The 24,905-nt window shown below is 36.0% G+C and overlaps 1 protein-coding gene across 3 annotated transcripts in view; it reads right to left on the bottom strand.

Moving 5' to 3' along the window:
* Window positions 1–24,905, bottom strand: part of ADAM9 (ADAM metallopeptidase domain 9) — a 122,510-nt gene that overhangs the window by 3,312 nt on the left and 94,293 nt on the right. For 2 of the 3 annotated variants that reach the window (XM_029936284.1, XM_029936287.1), the window contains 5 exons: window positions 13,049–13,129; window positions 12,681–12,786; window positions 7,276–7,417; window positions 5,587–5,674; window positions 504–571 (listed from right to left, as the gene is read on the bottom strand). In XM_029936284.1, coding sequence (XP_029792144.1) covers window positions 504–571; window positions 5,587–5,674; window positions 7,276–7,417; window positions 12,681–12,786; window positions 13,049–13,129 — 485 coding nt within the window. Of the gene's footprint in view, window positions 1–503; window positions 572–5,586; window positions 5,675–7,275; window positions 7,418–12,680; window positions 12,787–13,048; window positions 13,130–16,698; window positions 16,897–24,905 lie in introns of those variants that run through there. The other variant, XM_029936293.1, reaches the window with a different exon arrangement.

The raw sequence follows: 24,905 nt of genomic DNA, 5'->3' as shown, positions 1-24,905 counted from the left end.
CTCTCCATTCTCATGTTCAGAATAGGTAAATACGTCCAGGACAGTAAAGTATTCCCGAAAAGCTGGAATTATCTCCAGACTGCTTTTCTCTCCTGGGCCCCATACTTCCTCCTCATTTCCTTGGTAGTTCTCTCATGCTTCAAACACATAGTTTTTTACACTTTGTCTAGCTTTTCTAGCTGTTCCTAATAGGAAGGCTCAGCTAACCCATCTGGTTTGCCATTGCTGGGTACTTTACAGGCTCTTGCTTCTGAAACTGACGTATACCAAAGGCTGCAGCACCATTTGCTTGTCCTGTTCGGGCTTCTTTAAAATTTCATTTTGACACTGCACTAATCTGACAAAACTTACATAAAAAGTTCTTAAAAGCTTTTCCAAAAATTGGATTCGATCTAAACTATTGGTAATAAATACCTTGTCCTAAATTAAATACAAGGGAAAATATTAGACATTAACCCTGGGTTTTATTCTGGTTAAGTAATCTAAGTAAATTCACTTCAGACCTTGAGGGGAACTGCTGAGGCTGCTTGGCTGCATAAGTTGGAACTGGAAATCTGTTTGCATATATAGGCTAAAAAGGAAAACACAGTTGTTACCACAATGCACTCACATACATATTTTCTATACAATTTATTTTCCATGTGAAAGTAATCAATGTATTTGAAATTAATGAATAGATTTGGGCACCTGGGTGGCTCAGTCAGTTAAATGTCCTACTCTTGATTTCAGCTCAGACCATGATCTCACCATTTGTGGACAGAGCCCCACATTAGGCTCTGTGCCAAAAGTACGGAGCCTGCTTGTGATTCTCTCTCTCCCTCCCTCTCTGGCCCTCCCATGCACAGTCTCACACTCTCTCAAAACAAATCTTAAATAAATAAATAAAATTAATGAATAGATGACTTATGATGCTGACATTTAAAATATTCTGCTTATTCAACATTATCTTTGCCACTGAATGTGGAATACTTAATTCTTTTAAGGTTATACTTTTTAAATTAAATAATACTAAACTATTATGATCTTGGTTCTAATCAAATACATTAGTTAAAAGGTAACATATTTCTTATTTCAATGTAATTTAAATAACAACTGCCAAAAACATATTGCCAATATATATAGTATCTAACTGGTATTGCAAATACTCCTAATTTACAACCCTTAATTTTGGAATTCATTATATTCTTCCTTGACAAGACAGTTGAAATGAAGTTGTACAATAAAGTGAGAGTCTAAAACAAATAAGAAAGTAAACATAAGTAAAAGTAAAAGAGAGTAAAATAATATTTTTCACATGTTACATTAGGAAAAATTAGGGAGGATCAGATGGAATTACTGAATCAACGATGATATGATCCTGACCAAAATGTTGTCTACTATCTGCTACTATTTCCTAAAGCTCTATGAGCAGCAAAATATGCACAGTGTTGGAGAAGACCTTGGGCATTCCTGGGTCCTGCTGTGGAACAGGTGGCCTATTTCTGGCCCCATAAAATAATTTGCCAATACTGTGGAAAGGGAGAAGGGAAGCAAGAAAATGTCTCCATCCCTTTACACTAACCCACAGAAGCATCACTTAAAAAGATAGTTAAACTCCACTTCCTGGAATATATTTGACATACACTTTTACATGTATGCACAGACCCACATAGAAGGATGCTTGATGCTGCGTTTTTTATAGTAACAAGATTTGAAACAAGAAGTTTTTAAATTCGCAATGAATCCATAAGATGGAATAGAATAGGTATACAGTTATTAAGAACAATAGAATACAGGCTGATTACTCACCAACAGAAGACTAAAATGTCCTAAGTAGAGAATACCTTAAATGCTAGTTAAAATGTTAATAGGTATTTTTTAATGCCTGAATGAGTTTCTAGGGAGGAACAAAATCTTAAAGACCAAAAACAGTAAATGTATGAAAGAGTCCAGAGTCCAGAGCAGCATTGGTCCTATGAATATCTTCCATCCTTGTGGACTACATTACATATTTTCAATACATGGATCTAGAAGACAAAACCTGGAGCCTGAGTTGGATGGAATGCTGAAGAGAAGACCTAACATAAAGAGCCGAGGCCCCCAAAAGGCAGTGTCCTCACTGGATTAACTCAACGAAGAAACATAGGTCCCAAAGACCAGTGGGGAAACTGCCTAAGTAGACCCTGGCAGTGGTAGAAGGGGAATAAAAGAAAATCATACCTGTAGGTAATTTCTACCCACACATCAACCCTCACAAGGGTTTGGGGGGCCAGAGTTCATAACACTTGTGTGGCCCCAAAAAGCACCAACAAAAATTTTAACTGAGAGGCACTGAAATTGACCATGCCCCCAGGCATGTGGCCAAGGAAAATATACACACTTTCTGTAGGAACTCTATAATTCAGGACTGAAATAATTCTCCCATATAAAATTCCAATGAATACACAAACTATATGCTACCTAACTTGGATATAAATTTTTTAATTAATTCAATTAAAAAATTCAAAGAATACAAGTTTACAATCAGATTCACAAAGCACACTAAAAAGCAAGTCACTGCAAAAATCAGTAGAAATAACAAACCCAGGCTGCACGTTAAAATGATCAGATAAAGCACAAAAAGTAGGTATTTTCATATGTTTAAAGAAATGAATGCTTTGGTGGTGATGGTGGAGGGCACTTGAGGGGAAGAGCACTGGGTGTTGTATGGAAAACAATTTGACAATAAAATATTATGGGAAAAAAATATAATGAAGCTACAAGAAACTATCACAAATAACTGGCAGGTTTAAATCTAATTTACATAACAATGTATCTAAAGACAAGCAGAAGAGAAAAGATGTGGGGTTAGGGGGAAACTAAATCAGCCCAAAAAAAACCAGAAGAGGATTTGTGGTGTGGGAAGAAAACAGGAAAAAAGCCCAGAAAAACCTAAGATCATAAAGTAATATGGTAGAAAAACTACATTAAAAATTGCAATCAATAAAATGTCTCCAGTTAAAAGACAAATATTTTGGGGGTGCCTAGGTGGCTCAGTTGGTTAAGGGTCCGACTTCAGCTCAGGTCATGATCTCACAATTCGTGGGTTCGAGCCCCGCATCGGGCTCCGTGCTGACAGCTCAGAGCCTGGAGCCTGCTTCCGATTCCGTGTCCTCCTTTCTCTCTGCCCCTTTCCAGCTCTCTCTTGCTCGCTCGCTCTCTCTGTCTCTCTCAAAAATAAATAAACATTAAAAATTTTAAGACAAATATTTTTTTAATTAAGATAGTGTTTATAAGAGACCACATTAGGGCAAAGAAAAAATGACATGTAAAAGATATAAGGTAAATATTAAAAAAAAAGAAAAAGCTGATATTGCTGTATTCATAGTTTAAAAATGAATTTGAGATGAGAGATGGTCTTTCCCAATCTCACTTATAAGGACTCTTTAAAAACAGTTATCAGGAGCTGCTTTAAGGACCTCTCACCATCAACATAAAAGATGCCACTGGAAGAACATGGGGAAGTAATTAAATATGTCAAGGGGAGCACCTGGGTGGCTCAGTCGGTTAAGTGGACAACTTCAGCTCAGATCATGATCTCATGGTTCATGGGTTTGAGCCCCACATCGGGCTCTGTGCTGAGAGAGCCTGGAGCCTGTTTCAGATTCTGTGTCCTCCTATCTGTCTGCCCCTTTCCAGCTCGCTCGCTCTCTCTCTCTCTCTCTCTCTCTCAAAACTAAACATTAAAAAAAAATTTTTTAATATGCCAAGGAAACTGAAAGCTTTCCCACCAAGATCAGGAATACAAGGATGCTTGCTGTTACCACTGAGATGAGACATAGTACTGAAAGATCTAGCCAGAACTGGACAAGAAAAGAAATAAAAGACATCCAAGTCAGAAAGAAGTAAAACTACCTCTATTCACAGATAACATGATCCTATATAAACATAAAATCCCAAAAGGTCCACAAGAAAGCTACTAGAGCTAATAAATGAATTCAGCAGAGATACAGGATATAACATGAACATACAGAATCAACAATGAAATATCCAAAAAGGAAATTAAGAAAGAAGTCCCATTTATAATAGCACCCAAAAGAATAAAACACCTAGTAATAAACTTAACCAAGAAGGCTGAAGACTTGAATACTGAGAATAATAAAACACTGCTGAAAGAAATTAAAGTAGACCTAAATAAATGGAAAGACAACTGGTGTTCATGGATTCAAAGACTCAACACTGACAAGATATGTCAAAACAGGGGCGCCTGGCTGGCTCAGTCAGTTAAGTGTTCAACTTTGCTCAGGTCATGATCCTGCAGTTCGTGAGTTCAAGCCCTGTGTCAGGCTTGTGCTGACAGCTCAGAGCCTGGAGCCTACATCAGATCCCGTGTCTCCCTCTCTCTCTGCCCCTTCCCACCTCATGCTCTGTCTCTCTCTGTCTCAAAAATAAATAAACGTTAAAAAATCTAACAAAAAAAAGATACGTCAATACAACCCAAAGTGGTCTACAGATTCAACACAACCCCGTCAAAATTCCAACAGCCTCTTTGTAGAAGTGGAAAAGTAGACTCCCAAATCATATGGAGCCAAAGGGGCCTGAAATAACAAAAAATCTTGACAAAGAAGAAAAAAGTTGCTGGACTTACAGTTTGCAATTTCAAAACTCATTACAACTCCACAATAATTAAATTGTGTGGAGCTGCCATAAGGATGGAACTACAGTCCAAATGAATAGAACTGAGATTACAGAAAGAAACCTATACATTTATGGCCGACTGACTTTCCACAAGGTGCTGAGTCCACTCAATGAAGAAAGAATAGTCTCTCTTCAACAAATAGGGCCAGACAAATGGGTTTCTACCTGCAAAGGAATGAAGTTGAACCCCATTTCATTTCATATACAAAAATTACTCAAAATGGATCCAAGACCTAATAATAAGAACTAAGATTATAAACCTCTTAAAACATTCAAGTAAATATTCATGACCTTGGATTTGACAATAGAGTGTTAGATATGACATCAAAACACGAGCAACAAAAGAAAACACAGAGAAATTGGACTTCAGAAAAATTAAAACCTTTTGTGCATCAAAGGATATTATCAACAAAGTGAGAAGACAGAATGGAAGAAAATATCTGCTAATCATATATCTAGTAAAGTGTTAACATCCAGAAATTCAAAATGTTTGAAGTAATATCATATATTTTTTAGGATACATGTGTATGAAAAAAAAGTATATTATTATCTTAGTATTCCCTAACATACCCAGAAGAACAGTGTTTACTGATCCCACAGCTGAGACAATTAGGCCTATTCTAGAAGCTCAGCACTAGGTCTTTGGCCACACGGTCCAGGGAAGCCAGGCATTGAAAACAGAAAGTTAGCAGACATGGAAAAACACAGTGAGAGCATAGATCCCATGTCATCTGCCAATCTTGATTTCAGGCCAAGGCGTTCCTAACGTCTACGTATCTTCTCCCAACTTCTTTGAGGCAGGGACCCTACCCACACTCAAATTCTTAAGAAATCATCAATGCTTATTTCTATATCCATGTAACAGTATTTTTTTTTCATTTTTAGCAATGTGATACCATAATAAATTTTGTTTGTTCATTTAAAACTTACAGCTTCTCTGGGAGAAGTCGCTGAAGGAACAGGCCGAGGAGCACTTGCTGGCTGTCTAGAAGCTTGTGCTTGATTTTTGCCATCTGATCTGAAAGAGACAATTACTTTTTAGCCAAGGTAAGATTAAAACATTTCTATATGATATGTAGAAAATGACACTGCATTTTCTCCAACATAGAAAAATGATATCCATAATGGTAGTAATGATGATCATGATGATAGCTAAAACTTTTATGGCATTTTTAACTGCTTTCACATGTTTTCAATCTTTACAGTACTGCAAAGTTTTATTCACCCCCTTTTACAATTAAATATACTGAAATTCTAAGAAACTATAAAATTTGGCCAACTAGGCCAGTGTTTCCAAACTTTTCCCCTCAAGCGTTCCTAAAATCAAAAAGCAAATGCATAGTCTTAGGCTGAATACACAAAATTTTAAGCAGTCACTCTAAAAATTAGGAAGTCCAAGAGGAGCAAATAAGTTGGTTGGAAAGATACCGACTAAACTTTAGACATGCTGAGGTAAGAGCAAGTGCAGGAGAGAGCGAGGATTACGGAACTAAAATTTCAGAGCTACAGACTGGAGAATTATCCATGGATTGGCCAGTTTGAGTGTGATTGGAAATAAGAGAAAAGATAGAAAGATATATCTGTTTTAAAATATATTAAAAATTAAAACTCACATCAAGGTACTCTATCAAAAGTTATATATTAAATAAGAAATCATTATAATAAACTATTTTTATTATAATAAAAACTCATTTTTAAATAATTACATTGTGCCAGCAATGTGCTATGGATTTTGTTAATAATTTCCCATTTAATCCTCGTATCAACCCTAAGAGAAAGGTAATATTATCTCTATTTCAGAGGAAATAAACCAAAGTTCAGAGAGTTTTATTTATTATTCCAGTTCACAATTCTAGCATATGACATGCTGAATTGAGAGAAAGTTGTGCAAGAGTCCAACACATAGACCAGAAATGTCAGGTGTCTAAATTATGACAGCCCTTTCTTCCATCAAAACTAATTTCTTAAAAACTTATAATTCACAAAATAGGGGCACCTGGGTGACTCAGTCAGTTGAGTATCTGACTTCCACTCAGGTCATGATCTCACCATATTTGAGTTTGAGCCCCACATCCAGCTCTGTGCTGACAGCTCAGGGCCTGGAGCCTGCTTCAGATTCTATGTCTCCCTCTCTCTCTCTGCCCCTATGCCACTCATGTTCTGTCTCTCTCAAAAATAAATAAACATTTAAAAAAACTTATAATTCACAAAATGTTTTCAATATTTAAATATTCTTCCTTTATGAGAACTGATACTTGAAATATATATGGAAAAAAATTTTGACATTTACATTTTTTATCTTTAACCTATATTTTAATCCCTAATTAAGAACCCCAAATGAGAAGCTACAGCCCAAAATTATACTTACTCAACTACCAGAAATCAATGTCAAACAAAAGGAAGCCGAAGGGCCATCTTCAGTAACACACAGGCTGGTCACTATAATCCTTTCCCTTACCATGATAAGAGGTGGCTGAGTCACCACTAGCTAATTATGTCAACTGAATAGAAAGAACTCTTAGAACTCTATTTTTAAATCAACTTCTATGATATGACTATCATCATTAATAATTACTTTAAATCCTTTATTATGAATTTCAAAGAAAAAAATGTAAGTACTCATATGTTTGTGATCTCTTCTTTCTGAAGCAGCTTTTCCACAGTTGATCCCTCTTGATGAAGACAAAAGCAGCAAATACAATAAGGGGAACAATTACAAAGAAGAATACCAGAAGTCCGTCTCTCAATGCAGTGCTCTTTTCTAGAGGAAAGAATTTTATATTAATGATCATTAAAGTAGAAGTTAACACATTAACTAAAACATACTAGATGATTATAAATGTTTTACGTTAATTTTCATATAATTCAAAAGTCAAATGAGCAGAAATGGAATACATTGAGATGTTCTGCTTACACCTCTTCCCTATCTGCTTCATTTTTGCCTTCCCATTAGACAACCATTTTCATCAGTTTCTTACAGTATTCCTTCATGCAAACATAAGCAAAAATAAAGTATGCTTTTACTGCCAACCCCTTCTTACACAAAAGGTACCATATCAAAAACACTATGGAGCACATCATTTTTTTCACTTCTATGTATATCTTCCCAAACAATACATAGAAGACCACCTCCTGTTCTTTCTTTTTTTTTTTTTTAACTTTTTTTTAACATTTATTTTTGAGAGACAGAGAGAGACAGATCATGAGCAGGGGAGGGGCAGAGTGAGCGGGACACACAGAATCGGACACAGGCTCCAGGATCTGAGCCGCCAGCACAGAGCCCGACCTAGGGCTCGAACCCACGAACTGTGAGATCATGACCTGAGCCGAAGTCGAACGCTCAATTGACTGAGCCACCCAGGCGCCCTGAGGACCACCTCATTTTCCATACAGGAATACAAAACTCCATAACGAGGATGTCCTGTAGTTTATTTAACCAGTACTCTGATGCTTTTATTTTTCCTGTCTTTCGCTATTCTAAAAAAAAAAAAATGCTATGATAAATAACCTTGTACACATATCATATCATATTGGTACAGGCATATGTACAGAATAATTTTGCAGAAGTAGAATTGCTGTATCAGAGAGTAAAGGCATTCATCATATTTTCAGGCTCTGTTAAACTGTCCACCACAGTAGTGGTTATAATTCAGCATGCCAGCCAGCAATATATAAGAATTCCTCACTGTACCACTGTATCATAGAGTCAAACTTCCACATTTTTGCCACATTTAATTGGTGAAAAATTGTATCTTATATAATTTTAATTTGCATTTCTTTTTTATACTATGAGGAAAGCAACTGTTCATGTGTAAATACTGTATTTCTTTTTCTGTTCAGTCTATTTTTCTATTGGACTATTGGCTGTTTCTTCTCAGTTTCTAAAGTCTCTTTATGTATTAGGAAACTAGCTTTGTCTATGATATGAGTTGGAAATATTTTCCCTATTTTATCATTTGTCTTAGGGTACACTGCTTTTCTCTATGCATACATTTATTATTTTAAGGTAGTTGATTTTATCAATCTTATTTTTTATGGCTTCCAGGTTTTAAGTCTTATTATATATTTTAAAAATTCATTATTCATACTAATTTGATACATTGCATGTTATTTAGGAGAAGAAAAATATAGTAAATATAAACAGCAGTGGTAAACTATAAAATGTCCATATAATATTGTTTGTAAAAGTACTAAAAATTTCCATTAAAGCTTGTGTGAAATTACATGAAATAGAATTCAATGCAATTAAAAATAAGAATATGAAAAATTAAAGTGAGTTTGCTATCTCATTTTATACTTAATAATGGGTAGACAGAATTTAAAGCCTATGACAGAAAAATATCAATATAAATAATTTAAACCCAAACATCAATAATAAAATTTAATGAATGGTCAAAACAACTCAATTAAAATGCAAAGACTGACAGACTGATAAAAAAAAAAAGCAAAACCAAACTATATCCCGCCTACTAGAAACTCACTTTAAATACAAAGACATAAGTAGATTGAAAGCAGAAAAATGAGAAAGGATTTCCCATGCTGGCTAATCAAAGAAATCTGGAGTCGCTATATTAACTTCTAATTGCAGAGCTAGCTACTTCAAAATGATAAAGGGGTCAGAAGAGAACTTCTTCACATTACATGGAAGAAAAACTGACAGAACTGCAACAACAAAGAGGCAGATTAAGTTATAACAACACCAGAGATTTCAATATTCAACTGACAGAACAGATATACAGATATCAGTAAGGAGATATAAAACTTAAACATCTGTCAACTAACATGAACTAACTATTTATAAAATACTCTAACCAATGATGGCAGAATACACATTCTTTTCAAGTGTACGAAGAACTAATTATTAAGATAAACCACAACCTGGACCATAAAACAAGTTTTCGAAAGTATAGATGGGTCATATAAAGTATGTTCCCTGACTACAGTATAATAAATGGAAAATTAACATTAAAATATCTAAAAATCCCTCAGATACTTCAAAACAAGGCAAAGCAGTTTTTAATAACTCATAAGTCAAAAAAAAAGTAAAAATATATTAGAAGTTAGGTTAAGCTGAATTAAAACAAAGGCACAACATATCAAAATTAATGGGATGCAAAAAAAAAAAAAACCAGTTCTTAGAGGAAAACCGATAGCACTACACACCTATATTAGAAAAGAAAGAAGGTTTTGGGGTGCTGAGTGGCTAAGTTGGTTAAGTGTCTAACTTTGGTTAAAGTCAGGACCACAAGGTTTGTGAGTTTGACCCCCATATCAGGCTCCCTTGGCTATCAGTGCAGAGCCCTCTTCAGATCCTGTCTCCCTCTCTGTGCCCCTCCCCCACTCCTCCACAGGAGCATTCTATGTCTCTCTCAAAAATAAACAAACATTAAAAAAAAAAAGCAAAGCAAAGCAAAAATATCTCAAATCAATTACCTCATCTTTTACCTTAAGAAACTAGAAAAAGAACCACAAATGAAACCCAAAGTAAGCAGACCAAGAGAAAATATTTACAAAGCATGTTGTCAGAAAGGACCTGTATCCAGAATAAGGAACTCAAGAAGACAGTCTAACTAAAACCTAGACAAAAAGATTTGAATGGACACTTCACCAAAGAAGATATGTGGATAGCACATAAGCGCACAAAACAATGTTCAACATCATTAATCATTAGAGAAATACTATTACACATCTGCTAAAAGTGCGAAAATTAAAAAGACTGACCACACCAAGTGTTGGAGAGGGTGTGGAGAAATTAGAGCCCTTCCATGCAGCTGAATATAAAGTGGTACAACCACCTCAGGAAACACTTTGGCAATTCCTTAAAATGCTAAACAGAAGCATAGTCTACAAGCCACCAATTCTACTTCATATTTACCCAAGAGAAAGAAAGCATATATTCTCACTAGGAAGATACTATCAGGGGAAAAAAATTAGTCAATAAGTAATTACTATAGATAGTGCTTACACTAGAAGGAGAAAGGGCATATTGATTCAGATTTAGGCAGTCGGGAAACTTTCTAGAGAAAATAAGGTATAAACTGAAATCTGAGTAGCAATTAGCCAAGTTCCACAATGTGACTATAATACTGTATGAAGACCAAAGGTAGAAGAGTAGCCTGAGAAAACAAAATAAGTTACAAAGTCTTTTTTTTTTTTTCCTTTTAGAGAGAGAGAGCACACCAGTTGGGGAGAGGGGCAGAGGAAAAGAAAAAGAGAATCTTTTTTAAAATACTTACTTATTTTGAGAGGGTGGGGAGAGCTGGAGAGAGAGAGAGAGAGAGAGAGAATCTCAAACAGGCTCCAAGCTGTCAGCATGGTGCCTGATCCAGAGCTCAGTCCTACAACCCTGGGATCATGACTTGAGCCAAAATCAAGAGTCAGATGCTCAACCACTCAACCCTCAACCAACTGAGCCACCAGGCACCCCAAGAAGTTCCTATGTCTTAAGAAGACTGAAAGGAAGGAAGAAAGCTAAGCTAGAGGCAAATCGTGCAGAGCATTTAAGCCAGGTTAAGGAATTCTGGACCTCATTCTAATAGCAATGTGGAAGCACTGAATTTATTTAAGTTTATTTATTTATTCTGAGAAACAGAAAGACAAGAGCAGGGGAAGGTCAGAGACAGAGGGAAAGAGAATCCCAATCAGGCCCTGCACAGTCAGCACAGATCCCCACTTGGGGCTCAAACTCAACCTGAGCTGACACCAAGAGTTGGATGCATACCTGACTGAGCCACCCAGGCACTCCAAGAAGCACTGAATTTAAAGCAGGACACACACATAATCAAAATTGAATTCTTGAAGAACTAGAATTCTGTAATGATATGGAATATTTCAGTTATCAAAATCCTGCTGGCTCAGTAGGCTGAACATCTGACCCTTGATTTAGGCTCAGGTCATGGGATTGAGCCCCACACGCAAAGCATGGAACCTGCTTAGAATTTTTTCCCTCTCTATCTAACCATGTATCTCTGTCTCTCCAAAAAATTAAATTAAATTTAAAAAAAGATAAAATCTTGCTATTTACAATGACATGAATGGACCTAGAATGTATTATGTGAAGAAAATGGTCATAGAAAGACAAATACCATATGATTTCACTCATATGTGAAGTTTAACGAACAAAATAGATGAACTTATGGGAAGGAAGAAAAAGAGACAGAGAGACAGAAGCAAACCATAAAAGACTCTTAACTACATAGAACAAACTGAAGATGGATAAATGTGTGTAGGTGGGGGATGGGCTTCAGGAAGGCACTTGTTTTTGCTTTGTTTTGTTTTGTGTTTAGAGAAAGCAAGAGGGCACAAGTGGGGGAGAGGGGCAGAGGGAGAGAGAGAAGAGAATCTCAAGCAGGTTCCATATTCAGCACAGAGCCCAACACAGGGCTTGATCCCACAACTCTGGGATCATGACTTGAGCTGAAATCAAGAATCAGACACTCAACTGACTAAGCCACCCAGGTCCCCCCAGGAGGGCACATGTTATGATGAACACTGGGTGTTATATGTAAGTGATGAATTACTAAATTCTACTCCTAAAATCAGTATTACACTGTGTAGTAACTACCTATAATTTAAATAAAAATTGGAAGGAAAAAAAGAGTATACTTACTGTGATGGGCACTGAGTGATGGACAGAATATTTGAATCATTATATTGTACAGCTGATACTAATATAACACTGTATGTTAATTACACTTGAATTTTTAAAAATAAATATAAATTATAAACAGCTGAAAAAAATAAAATGAAACAAAATAAATTCTGTAAGGTAGTATGGAACATGGATTACAGGAAGCAGGACGGGGAAGAGAGAGCCTAGTTGAGGCACTATCGTGTAAATCCAGACAAGAAATTAAAGGTATTTCTTAGGGATAAAGAAATGGAAACATTCATGAGAAATTTAGGAGGCAGAATCAACATATTTAATGGATAACTAGTGTGAGAAATGATGGAGAGGTACAAGGACGCCCACTCTCTGACATGGGCTACTGGACGCTCACACGAATTTTCTTCGATATACTTGCCATTGTACGTAGGTCCACTGTCCACACTTCCTCCATATCCTTTAGTCTCACAATTTGGGGGAGCCCAGCCATTATCACAGTGACAATTCTTATTGCTATTACAGACCTTCAAAACAGTCAAAAAAACCAACTTTAGTTAATTGTGACTATTGCTCTACATCATAAACCCAAGAATAAAAACCAAGAGAAAGGATGAAATCCATGCAAATCCACAGGCACTCTTTTTAAGAATGAAAAATTTGTCAGGTATCTAAATCCCCCAATATCTAAAAACCTAAAAATCTTGGGAAGTCTCACCTAACCCTCACCGAGAATTCTCACGATTCAGCACTAGTTTAATGAACAAACCAGAAGAGAATATTACCTACCCCATGTCCATGACACTTTTTCTGAATATCACAGTCATAATTCAGAACAGAAGCATTTACACATTGGAAGTTTCTACAGATCTGAAAAAAAAAAAAGAAGTAATGAGTAAGGGAAAAGAGAACACATTAACCAAGTACCTAGAAAAGAAGAGCTGGGCACACATTAATTCATGGTGAATCAGTTTAAACATTCAAGGAATAGCTAACTTCCATATTATATATTTGAAAATGTAGGAAAATAAGTGAACTTAACATAGAACTAACAATCAGAAACGAGAAGGATAACACAAAGGCTAAAAACAAAGATGAAATGATAATCTATCCTTCCATACAAATATAGACGTGAAAGCCCAAGTAAAATATTCACAAATGGACTTTTCCAAATCAAAAGTAACCAGATAGAGCTGATATGACTCTTATAAAAAAGGCTCAATGATAGGAAATCTATAATCATACCTCAGATAAATTGTCATTAGTACAACATGTATCAAAACAGTATTTCATAAAGTTTAAAACTCAATTAAATTTTTAAAAGTCTTCCAAAATAAGAATAAAGCTATACTTTGTTGATAAGACAAAACCTATCTATTAATATCATGATTAATGATGAATAGAGGCATTTCTATTAAAAGCACTATTGAAAATAAATCATTATTGTCTTACATAGTTCCTAGAAATTCTAGTTCATGCAATGAGATGTGAAAGAGAAATGAGTCCTAAATATTGAAACAGATATAAAAAGTATCATTATATCTTAAAAACGTTACAGACCCAAAGGAATCAGCTAAAAACTTATTAGAAATTTTCCAGTTTTCCAGAAAAAAAGAATAATGAAAAGCTGTTCTTTTTAGATAAGTTAGAAAAAAAGGCTAGCTTTTCTTAAAGATTGTGGAGTGCTATTTTAAAATTTTTATTAGGCAACCAACTACACAAAATCAGAATGTTTAAATGCTCTAATGAAATAAAGAACAGAGTACAAGACAATATTAATAGCTACCTTTATTATTCTAAAAACACATAGGTTTCAACATTATTGTAGAGTCAGAGGATCCCCAAATTCTCTAATAATTTTCAATTAATTTTTAAATGAGAAATATATTTACATGATCAGAAATTTTTAAAGTACAGAGGATTCTACAGTTCTCCCTCCTCACGTGTCCTCTACCCACCCATTTCTCCAAATAAAGATTTCAAAATACTTTCTTTTACAAATCTATAAGTTTTTGAGGAGGCATTTACCAATAACTTCCCCATTCAACTAAAAGGAGACTTTTCTTTCAATAACTGATTTAGAGTAGATGCTTGAAGCGTTAAATAAGTTCACAGAAATAAGATGAAATGTGTTAATATCTGGCAAACTTTAAGGAACAGAAAACTTCAAGTTCTTAGTGGAAAACGTTGTTCTGATTCACATTGTTTACTTTGTGGAATGCATAGAACCAAACCGGAAGGGATACCCTGATAACCTGCTTGAAGGGGTGCAGTAAGCTCGTCCTCATCAACACAACCCAGCCCCCAACACCAATAAACACAGGTGAAGGAGGGCAGATGAAATCAACTACAGGACTTGCTTACTGATTTCAGGATGTGAGTTTGCAGCCAAAGCTGAGCTACCTGGGATAATACAAAGAAGCTGAAGAGTTCTCTTTTCCCACTTACTGCTTGGCTGCTCCCCTAAATAAATGTTGAATAAACATATAAAGAATATAGACCTGAACGAGTACCAAACTGTCACCCTGCTCAAAGTCCCCAGAGTCTAGCCTTTGGTAGAGACCAGAAAGGCCAGGACCCCACCCATCCTATTTTTGTTTTGTTCCATCAATATGTTGGTATAGGTCCACATACCAAGTATTTGCTACCGCTGTACATAAATGCTGACACACTAACACAACACAAAAAGAAAATATTTTTGAATAAAACACAAAAAGATAAACGCTCTTAAAATACAGTCACACTAGAATTTAAAGCCAACATTTTTTCAACACCACTAACACCAACAAAGTAGTATGTGAAGGATTGGAAGTAACACAGGTCCATCTTACACGGGAGAAATCAGCAGATAGCATTTTTCTTATTGACATCGCTGAGGAAAATAAATTAATGTGTTTCTCTTGCTATTAAAAAATTAATTAGTATAACAGAAAGAAAAAGATATACAATGTTCACATCAAATTCATACAAAACACACAAACACTCAAAAAAATCTGTGAAATACAACGAGAGGAAGATAAAGCAGGAAATATTAAGAAAACATTTTAAAACAACATTAAGATCACAGAAGTAAAATGAAATGTTAATAAATTAAACTGTGCCAAAAAATTCAAAGCCCAACAAAACTGTAAAAATACAAAAAGAAAACATCAGGAAATTTTTATATTTTATTGGAATACAAAAAACCTTTCTAAGCATAACATGAAAGCAAAGAAAAACAAAACTGAAATAACTTCATATTTTAGCAAAGACAAATGACAAATCATAAAAAATCACAACTGTTAATATCCTTTATATAGGAGGAGCCCTTAAAAATGATAATGAAATAATAACCCAACAGAAAAACAGAAAGCTATAAATACTAACAGAAAAGGATATACAGAGCTAATAAAGGTATGAAAAGAGCTCAAGAAGGGAAACGCAAACCAAAATACTAATGAGGCTTTTTGTCAATTAATCAAAATAAAAAGACTGATAATATACAATAGCATCAAAAATAAGACACCCTTATATATAATTAGTGGAATGTAAATTGCTACCACCTTGTTGAAAAGTAAATTGACAGTTTCTATCAAATTTTAAATGAATGTACCCCTTAATTTAAAAATCTATTCCAAGAAATCTATCCTACAGAAGTATTCACAAAAGTAGATGAGACTAAATGTGGAAGAATGTTCAGTGCTGGTAAAGTCAACCAACCAACCAACCAACCAACCAACCAACCAACCAACTACAGACAATACACATTTCTGGAGTGTGGTTAAGTCAATTCCTATAATGGAATGAAGTAGATTTCCATATAATGACATGAAGCATTGCCACTCTCCATATAATGACACTGCACTGTGCTGTTGAGTAAAAAACATTTCAGAATATTATTTAAGGTCTAATCCTAAAGTCTAATGGGGGTGGTAGAGAGTATATCCATTTGCAAATGCCCAGAAAGAGAACTGAACAGAGAAAACATAGTGCTAATAGTTGTTACCCCGAGGAATGAGTTTCAAAAGAAGGGAAATGAATAGGATATCAGCAGGGGACCTTGAGTTTTTGTTTTACACAATATTTTTGTGAAAATGTGACATTCCCATAATCTTTTTTAAAAACTTTCTTTCCATATATTATTGATTATATTCCCTGTGGTGTACTTTTCATCTCCATGACTTATATGCTATTTCTTGATTTATCTATTCTAGATATTATCAACTAATGTCCTTTACGATAGGTTAGAATTCAGCTTTGTAACACGAATCCAAATGCTCCTTGTTCACCTTCTCAAAGTAAATATTGGTTCATTTTTATACCACTCACACAGGGATATTATCCCATCAGTACATTGCACACCACTATTCCCTGAGCAAGTTCAGAGCAAGGTGAAAAAAAAAAAAAAACACCAGGGGAAGCTGACAACTGTAAATTAAAGTATCATCTTTATTAGCAATATGGCATTTAATATGACTAAAGTAAATAGCAAAATGGGCTTCCTAAAACTGCACCCCAAAATCCAACTTACCTGCCTAATCACAGGCTGCTCTGGACAACCACAGGCCTCCCCCCACAGAAGCAGAGCCTGCCCTGCTAATCTTACTGCATGGTTGAGAGAGCAGACCAGAATGTACCCCCTCTGCAGGCAGGTAGATCTGAAAAGAGAAGACAGAAGGGACTGAGGCACCCATGCCCAGTGTCTTCTCCCAAACTCATTAATTACATCAGTTACTTTGTTTTCCTTGGGTATGAAAGAGGAACACACTGAGGCTGAGAGTGTTATTTTTTTCCCCCAGCTTTACTGAGGATATAGTTGACGTATAATATTGTATAACTTTAAGGTGTACAACATATTGATTTGATAAACTTGTATTCTGACAGTAGGCTTAGTTCACCCCTCCATTACACCACATAATTACCTTTTTTGTGTGTGTGTGAGACCATTTAAGATACATTCTTAGTACTTTCAAGTATAAAATACAGTGTCGTTAACTATAATCACAATGCTGAATATTAGATTCTCAGACTTCACTCATCTTTCAACTGGAAGTTTATACCCTTTGACTAACATCTTCCCACTTCTACTACCTTCCCACCCCAGCCCCTGGCAACCACCATTCTGCTTTATTTCTTTAGTTAGGCTTTTTAGATTCCACATATAAGTAAGTTCATATAGTATTTGTCTTTCTCCACCTGACTTTCTTCACCTTCATAACACCTTCAAGATATACCCATATTGTCACAAATGGCAGGATTTCCTTCTTTTTCATGGCAGAATACTATTCCATTGTGTGTATATATCACATCTTCTTTATCTACTCATCAGCTGATGAACACTTAGGTTGTTTCTATATCCTGGCTATTGTAAATACTGCTACAATAAATATATGAGTACAGATATATCCTCAAGATCCTATTTTCATTTCCTTTGGACACACACCTAGAAGAGAGATTGCTGGATCACATGGTAGATCTATTTTTAATTTTTTGAGGAAATTCCATACTATTTTCCACAGTGGCTGTACCAATTTACATTCCCACCAATGGGGCAAAGAGTTCCATATTTTCCATATCCTCATGAACACTTACCTCTTGACATTTGATGAGAACTATATAACAAAGATGAGGCAATATCTAATTGGTTTGACTTGCATCTTCCTGATGATTAGTGATGTTGAACTTTTCTTCATATACCTGTGTGTCATTTGTTGTCTTCTTTCTGAAAATGTCTACTCAGGTGTTTTGCACATTTTTTAAATTGGATTGAGTTGTATGAATTCCTTACATATTTTGGATACTAATTCCTTATCAGATATATGATTTGCAAATATTTTCTCCCATTCCAAAGGTTGTCTTCTCACTTTTTTATTTATTCCAATGTGCAGAGGCTTTTTAATTTGACCCATTTAATTATTCTTGCTTTTGTTTATGTCTTTGATGTCATATTTTTAAAAATCATTGGCAAAACCAATGTTAAGAAGCTTTCTCCCTGTGTGTTCTTCTAGAAGTTTTACAGTTTCAGGTCTAATTTTATCCATCTTGAGTTATTTTTGAAAGTGATGTAAGATAGGGGTCCAATAGCATTGAATATTCAATAGCATGTGTATGTCCAGTTTTCCCAATACCACTTACTGAAAAGAGTATCCTTTTCCTATTGAGTAGTCTTGGCTCTCTTGTCATATATGAAGGGGGTTCTTTCTGGGCTCGATTCAGTTCCATTGATCTGTGCATCTATTTTTATGCCGTATTACACTGCTTTGATTACTATAGCTTTATAATGCAGTTTAAAATCAGCCCTAGTATGGTATGCTTCCAGCTTTGGTCCTCTTTCTCATGATTGCTTTGGCTTTTTGGGATCCTTGTGGTTTCATTCAAATTGTAGGACTGTTTGCTCTATTTCTGTGAAAAATACCATTGGATTGCCTTGAATCTACAGATGACTTTGGGTAGTATTGGCATTTTATTGATACTAATTCTTCCCATCCATGAACACAGGATATCTTACCATTTATTTATGTCTTCTTCAATTTTTTTCATCATAGTCTTATAGTTTTCAGTGGGTAGAACTTTTACCTCCTTACTTAAATTTATTCACAAGCACCTTATTTTTTTGACACGATTGTGAATGGGGTGGTTTTATTTATTTTTCAGTTAGTTCACTGTTAGTATATACACATGCAAGTAATTCCACTATGTTGACCTTGCAACTTTACCAAATTCATTGATTAGTTCTAAGTTTTTTTGGAGGTCTGTAAGACTTTCTACTTAAAAAATGATATCAAAAAATAAATAAAAGATCATATCATATCAAACAAAGACAATGTCATTTTTTCTATTCTGATTTGGATGCCTTTTATTTCTTTGTATTGCCCACATGCTCTGTTAGGTCTTCCAGTACTATGTTAAGTAAGAGTGGTAAGAGTGGACATCTCTGTCTTATTTCTTATCTTAGGTGAAAAGCTGTCAACATTTTACCAATAAGCATTATGTAACCTATGCGTTTATCATGTATGCCCTTTTTATAGAGAGGTACATTCCTCCTATACTCAATTTGTTTAAAGGTTTTTATCAAGAAATTATGTTTTATTTTGCCAATGCCTTTTCTCCATATATTGAGAGGATCACAATTTTATCTTTCATTTCATGAATATGGTGTATCACATTTATATACTTGCTTATATTGAACTATCCTTGCATTCCAGGAATAAAACCATTTGATGATGGTACATGATCTTTTTAATGTGCTTTTGAATTCAGTTTGCTAGTATTTTTGTTACAAATTTATGCACCTATAGTGATCCAAGATATTGGATTGTAGTTTTCCTTTTTTCCATTATCTTCATCTGGCTTTAGTATCAGGGTAATGCTAACCTTGTAAAACGAATTTCAGAGTGTTCTCTTCAATTTTTTGAAGAGTTTAAGAAGGACTGGCATTAGTTCTTCTTTAAATATTTGGTGGAACTCTCTAGTTAAACCATCTGGTCATGGGCTTTTCTATGTTGGGAGATTGTTGATTGCTGATTCAATCTCCTTCCTTGTTATTGGCCTATTAAGATTTCTATTTCATCATGATTTAGTCCTGATAGACTATAGGTTTCTAGAAATTTATCTGTTTCTAGAAAGGTATCCTATTTCTTAGCATATAACTGTTCATAGTAGTCTCTTATGAACCTTTGTACTACTACTGTGGTAAAAGTTGTAATGTCTCCTCTCTCATTTCTGGTTTTATTTATTGAGTACACTTTTTTCATAGCCTAACTAAAGGTTTGTCAATTTTGCTTATATTTTCAAGAAACAAATTCTTATTTCTTCTATCTTTTCTATTGTGTTGCTGGTGTCTATTTTACTTACCTGCCCTGATCTTTGTTATTGCATTCCCTCTATTAACTTTGGGCTTAGTTTACTCTTCATTTTCTACTTCCTTGAGGTATGAAGTTATGTTATTTGAAATCTCTCATTTTCTTAACATAGATGTGTATTGCTATAAACTCCCATCTTAGAACTCTTTTGCTGCATTCCATAAGTTTTAGTTTGTTGTCGATTTCCATTTTGTTTGTTTCAAGATATTTTTGATATCCCATTGGTTGTTTTTAGGAATATGGTACTTAATTTCTACATATTTGTGAATTTTTTAGCTTTTCTCTTGTTGATGATTCCTAGTTACACACCATCATGGTCATAAAAGGTATCTGGTAAGATTTCAGTCTTCCTATATAGTATATAGTACATGTAATCACATCCTTTTAATGTCCTCCAAGAGTTTTGTGCCACTCTCCCAGCCTCTTCTGCCCCCTCTCAGTCATGCAGCTCACAAGTCAGTACTCTGGCTGAGGTGAGAGAGAGTGGGTCCTGCACAGCTGGGAAAGCCAGGTGCCCACTCACCACTCTCACTTAACCTCATAGGATAAACCAGAGGCTGAAAAGATTTATCTGGCTCTAAGCTGTGCCACTGTGGGTAAGGGGTGATGTGGGCAAAGTAAAATTGTTCCTCTCTAATGTATCCAAACTCATATACTTTTGCTCCAACTGTTCTGGAACTTCTCTACTAGAAACCTGGACTTCCACAAAGGTTCTTTCATCTTGCTGGGGATCATCTAAGACAGTATTTTTCCAGGGACTTACACAGTGCAGCCCAGAAGGGCTAGAGCCAGAAACATGCCACTGAAGGGTCCACACCCAGCAATGAGATCTTTATGCCTATTACCTAACACACAGTGGACAAAGTTCCTTCCTGGTAATCTTGACATATGATACTGTATCCATCCACTCCTATAAAGGCACTTTTGTCCATAAATGGATACCAAATTGTTATTGTTGAGGTGGCGGTGGGGGAACATCTTATTCACCCATGTTGCTGAAGTCACTCAAAACCCAGAAGTGCTGAAGTTCCTCCACAAGGAAACAATGATGTGGGGAATAAGTATTCCTTGCCAACAGTTAGAACAAAACACTGCTGATTTCAAAGCTAAGTACTAAGAGTGTATTTTCTTTCTTAGATAGCCTTTGTTTTCACTACAGCAAATACTTGCCTTTCTTCTTACACAATTGGCCTCTGTCATATCAATAGTCAACCCCTGACTGGACACACATACACACACAAAAAAACTACCATGCCATTTCTAGTTCCTGCTTCCTCTAGAAACCTTCCTTCAGAGTTCCCTTGCTCCAAATGAACTGATTATTTGCCTGGCCTGGCACACAGCTGTTATCTTGGAATTTCTCTTTGACATTCTTCTGTGTCCTAGGTTACAAGTCTTTCTCTTTTTGGTTTCTTTCTTCATTTGCTGAAACATTACATTGGATTATATCCTAAGAAAATATAAATAAAAAATAATTTTTCTGAGCCTCTGAATGTCTGAATTGTTTTTATTGTGCCCTCCTACTTGATTGATACTTCAGCAGAACTCTAGTTTGAGAATCTTTCAGAAACGTGAAACTATTGCTCCCCTGTCTTCCAGATTCAGTTTTCAATGTCATTCCTTTATAGGTGACCTATTTTTGGTTTTGTTTGCTTTGGGTTTATTTTTCTTTTGTTCCGTTTTTGTCTCCGGAAGCTATTAGGATTTTTCTTCACCAAGTACTCTGTAATTTCACAATTGTCCACTTTCTTTACTTTCTTTCTCCAAAGATTTAAATTAGCTGGATTTAAAAATCATTAATTGATCCTCTCAGGCTTTTATCTTTCTTTCCTTTTTCTGTCTCAGTCTTTTTGTTCCATTTCCTCTGACAACTGTCCAACTTTATGTAAAAATTCCTCTATACTTCAGTTACATATGAAAGAAGGGAACAGTATACTATGGTCAGGATAGGGAGACAGGCATCTCACAGAAGGATGACCAAACGTATATACCCAAAGTCCTAGCTTCTCACCTCTGACCTGGAGGAATAGGCAATTGCTTGCTGAAGTTTTGCTGGCCAGACAGGAGAAGCAGGCAGATAGGACAACAAGCTGGCCTCTCCATGACTAGACTGAACGTAACTCCATATTCTGCCTCATGCTTCACCCCACACTCAGCTATACCAAGTATTTTCAAATCTGACCTGCAAACCTAAATCTGTTTAGGGTTCTGCCTGGCTAAGAGACAGTCTTCTTCCTTACATCCCATCAGTCTGCTCTGTAAGGTGCAGATTCCACTACTCTCTACTGTTTTCTGTCCTCTTTCAGTTTTTCAAAACTGGTAAAATCTTTAGCTACTATTGAAATCTCATGGATTTCCCACTTCAAGATGTATTCCCTATTTATTCCTTTCTATTTTGAGAGGTTTTGGCAGACAAAGAAGATAAATGAATATTACAATCCACCATTTTTTATAGATTTTTCCCCAATACATATTTTTACTCTGAACTTCATTAGCTTGTAATAATTATGATGGTTACCTTTATGTGTCCACTTGTATGGGACACTGAGAGCCCATGATCTGTAATCAAACATTATTCTGAGTGTTTCTGTGACAGTGCTTCTTTTTTTTTTTTATCAGTTTAACATTTAAATTAATAGACTGAGTAGCAGAGATTGCTTTCCTAATGTAGATGGATCTCGTCTATCAGTTGATGGCTAGAAAAAAACAAAAAACCTGACCCTCCCCTGAGTAATAAAGAATTACTCCTGCCTGCCTGTCTTAAGGCCGGTTCTTCCTTCCTCCTGACTTGAACTAATGCACTGATTCTTCATGGCTATTGAGCCTGCTGGCTTCCAGACTAGAAGTATCATCAGCTCTCCTGGTTCTCCAGCGTTTGGACTCAGGCTAGAACTATACCATCATCTCTCCTGGATCTGCAGTTTATAAACTGCAAATCTTGGGCCTACTTGGCTCCAGTAACTATGTGAGTCAATCCCTTAGAATTAATAAATGAGTGAATGAATGCGCGCGCGCACACACACACACACACACACACACACACACATACACACACTTCCTATGGTTCTGTTTCTCCAGAAAACCCTAACTAATACAGATAATGATACTAAGAGTGGTTCTAGAGGAACAGGCTTTAAGGATCAGTTTTCTTAATTCATTCCTGCGCTTCCGGATTGGCTCTCTTGCCTGACTACATTTGAAGATGTTAGCAACTCTATCTGCAATAACAAAGAACTGAGAGCCCATAGCATGATCTGACAGGAAGATATGCAAAATATCACCACTGCTTATTCCTAATCAATCCCTTATAAGGATCAAGGATCTGGGTAATTGTGTATATGACACACTGTCTCCATTTCTCTCTTAAAAAATGAATAAACAGTTAAGAAAAAAAGTTACTTGAGTTTTCTAATTTATCAAGACAGAAATCCAGGGAACATTTGTGAGAATGGAAATGAAGGGTGTGAGATAATGGTAGAAGGAAAATAAAGTTGGATCGGGCCAAATTTACTGTTCTGTGTGGGCTTCCTAAGTAGAGATTCTACATGTAATGCTGCAGGTCAGAGATTTAAAAGACCTTTGAAAGTTTGTTGGTTATAATTAGTTGAAACATGGACCAAAAGTAACTCACCCTGAGCAAGTTGGAAATGCTGGACCTGTCTTGGTTTAAGGTAGAAGAAATGATTCAAAGGCTTAGTTAAGATTGGAGTGTTAAGAATAGGATTGTTATTTCGGACCCACTCTCTCACTCTGAGAAAGTCCAGCAGACATACCTTCCACCATAACTGTGAGCAATAATTTAAAAAAAAATTTTTTTTAACATTTATTCATTTCTGAGAGACAGAGAAAGAGCATGAGTGGGGGAGGGGAACAGAGAGAAAGGGAGACACAGGATTCAGAAGCAGGCTCCTGACTTTGAGCTGTCAGTACAGAGCCCGATGCAGGGCTCAAACTCACAAACTGTGAGATCATGACCTGAGCTGAAATTGGACGCTCAACCAACTGAGCCACTGAAGTGCCCCAAGAAATAAATTTGTGAGTGGAGCCCAACCAGGTTTAAATTGCTCTGTCATCACTCTTCTCTGTAGGCCAGTTGCCATTAAAAACTACAGTCACTGAACTATAAAACATAAATGCCAAAGGAGTAATTGAATGCTGAGTGGCCAGGGCCAGGTCCAATGGCACTCAATGGCAAAGGCAGGGTAGATATGGTTACTGTAATAAGCAACACAGTCAAAGGAGCAATCAGAAAAGTCCGACTTGCACAGACCTATGGCTTTAATTAGTTGATCATGGTGTTCCTAGAAATAAGAACAGAGGAAGTAAATTCTTACTACATCTGTAGAAGCATTAAAGTTTTAGGTCAAGTGAACAAAACAGTGCCAGGGGCCCTCAATCAACTTCCAGACTTGTGGCATATTACAGACCCATAAGCCTTTAAATAAAGGAGAGGATGAGTCCCCTTCAGGTAGAACCCTGATACGCTGCCAAAAACTTATACTGGTAATGTTTCCCCTATTCATTCCCAACAGAACCTAAGGCCTTTTACCAGGGTAACTGGACATTGTGGAAAAGGAAAACAATCAGACCTTCAGGGACTACTGGACCCTGGCTCTGAACTGACACTGCCTCCACGAGACACAAAACATCATGGTGGACTACCGGTCAGAGGAGGGAGCTATGGAGGTCAGGTGGTCAATGGAGTTTCAGCTCAGGTTGTCCTCACAGTGGGCCCAGCGCCTCCCTGAACCTGTCCTGTGGCTATTTCCCTGGTTCCAGAATGTATGACTGGAACACACATTATC

This window comes from Suricata suricatta, chromosome 1 (genome assembly GCF_006229205.1).
Source record: "Suricata suricatta isolate VVHF042 chromosome 1, meerkat_22Aug2017_6uvM2_HiC, whole genome shotgun sequence".
NCBI classification, from domain to species: domain Eukaryota; kingdom Metazoa; phylum Chordata; class Mammalia; order Carnivora; family Herpestidae; genus Suricata; species Suricata suricatta.
This window is presented reverse-complemented; position numbering and strand designations above follow the sequence as displayed.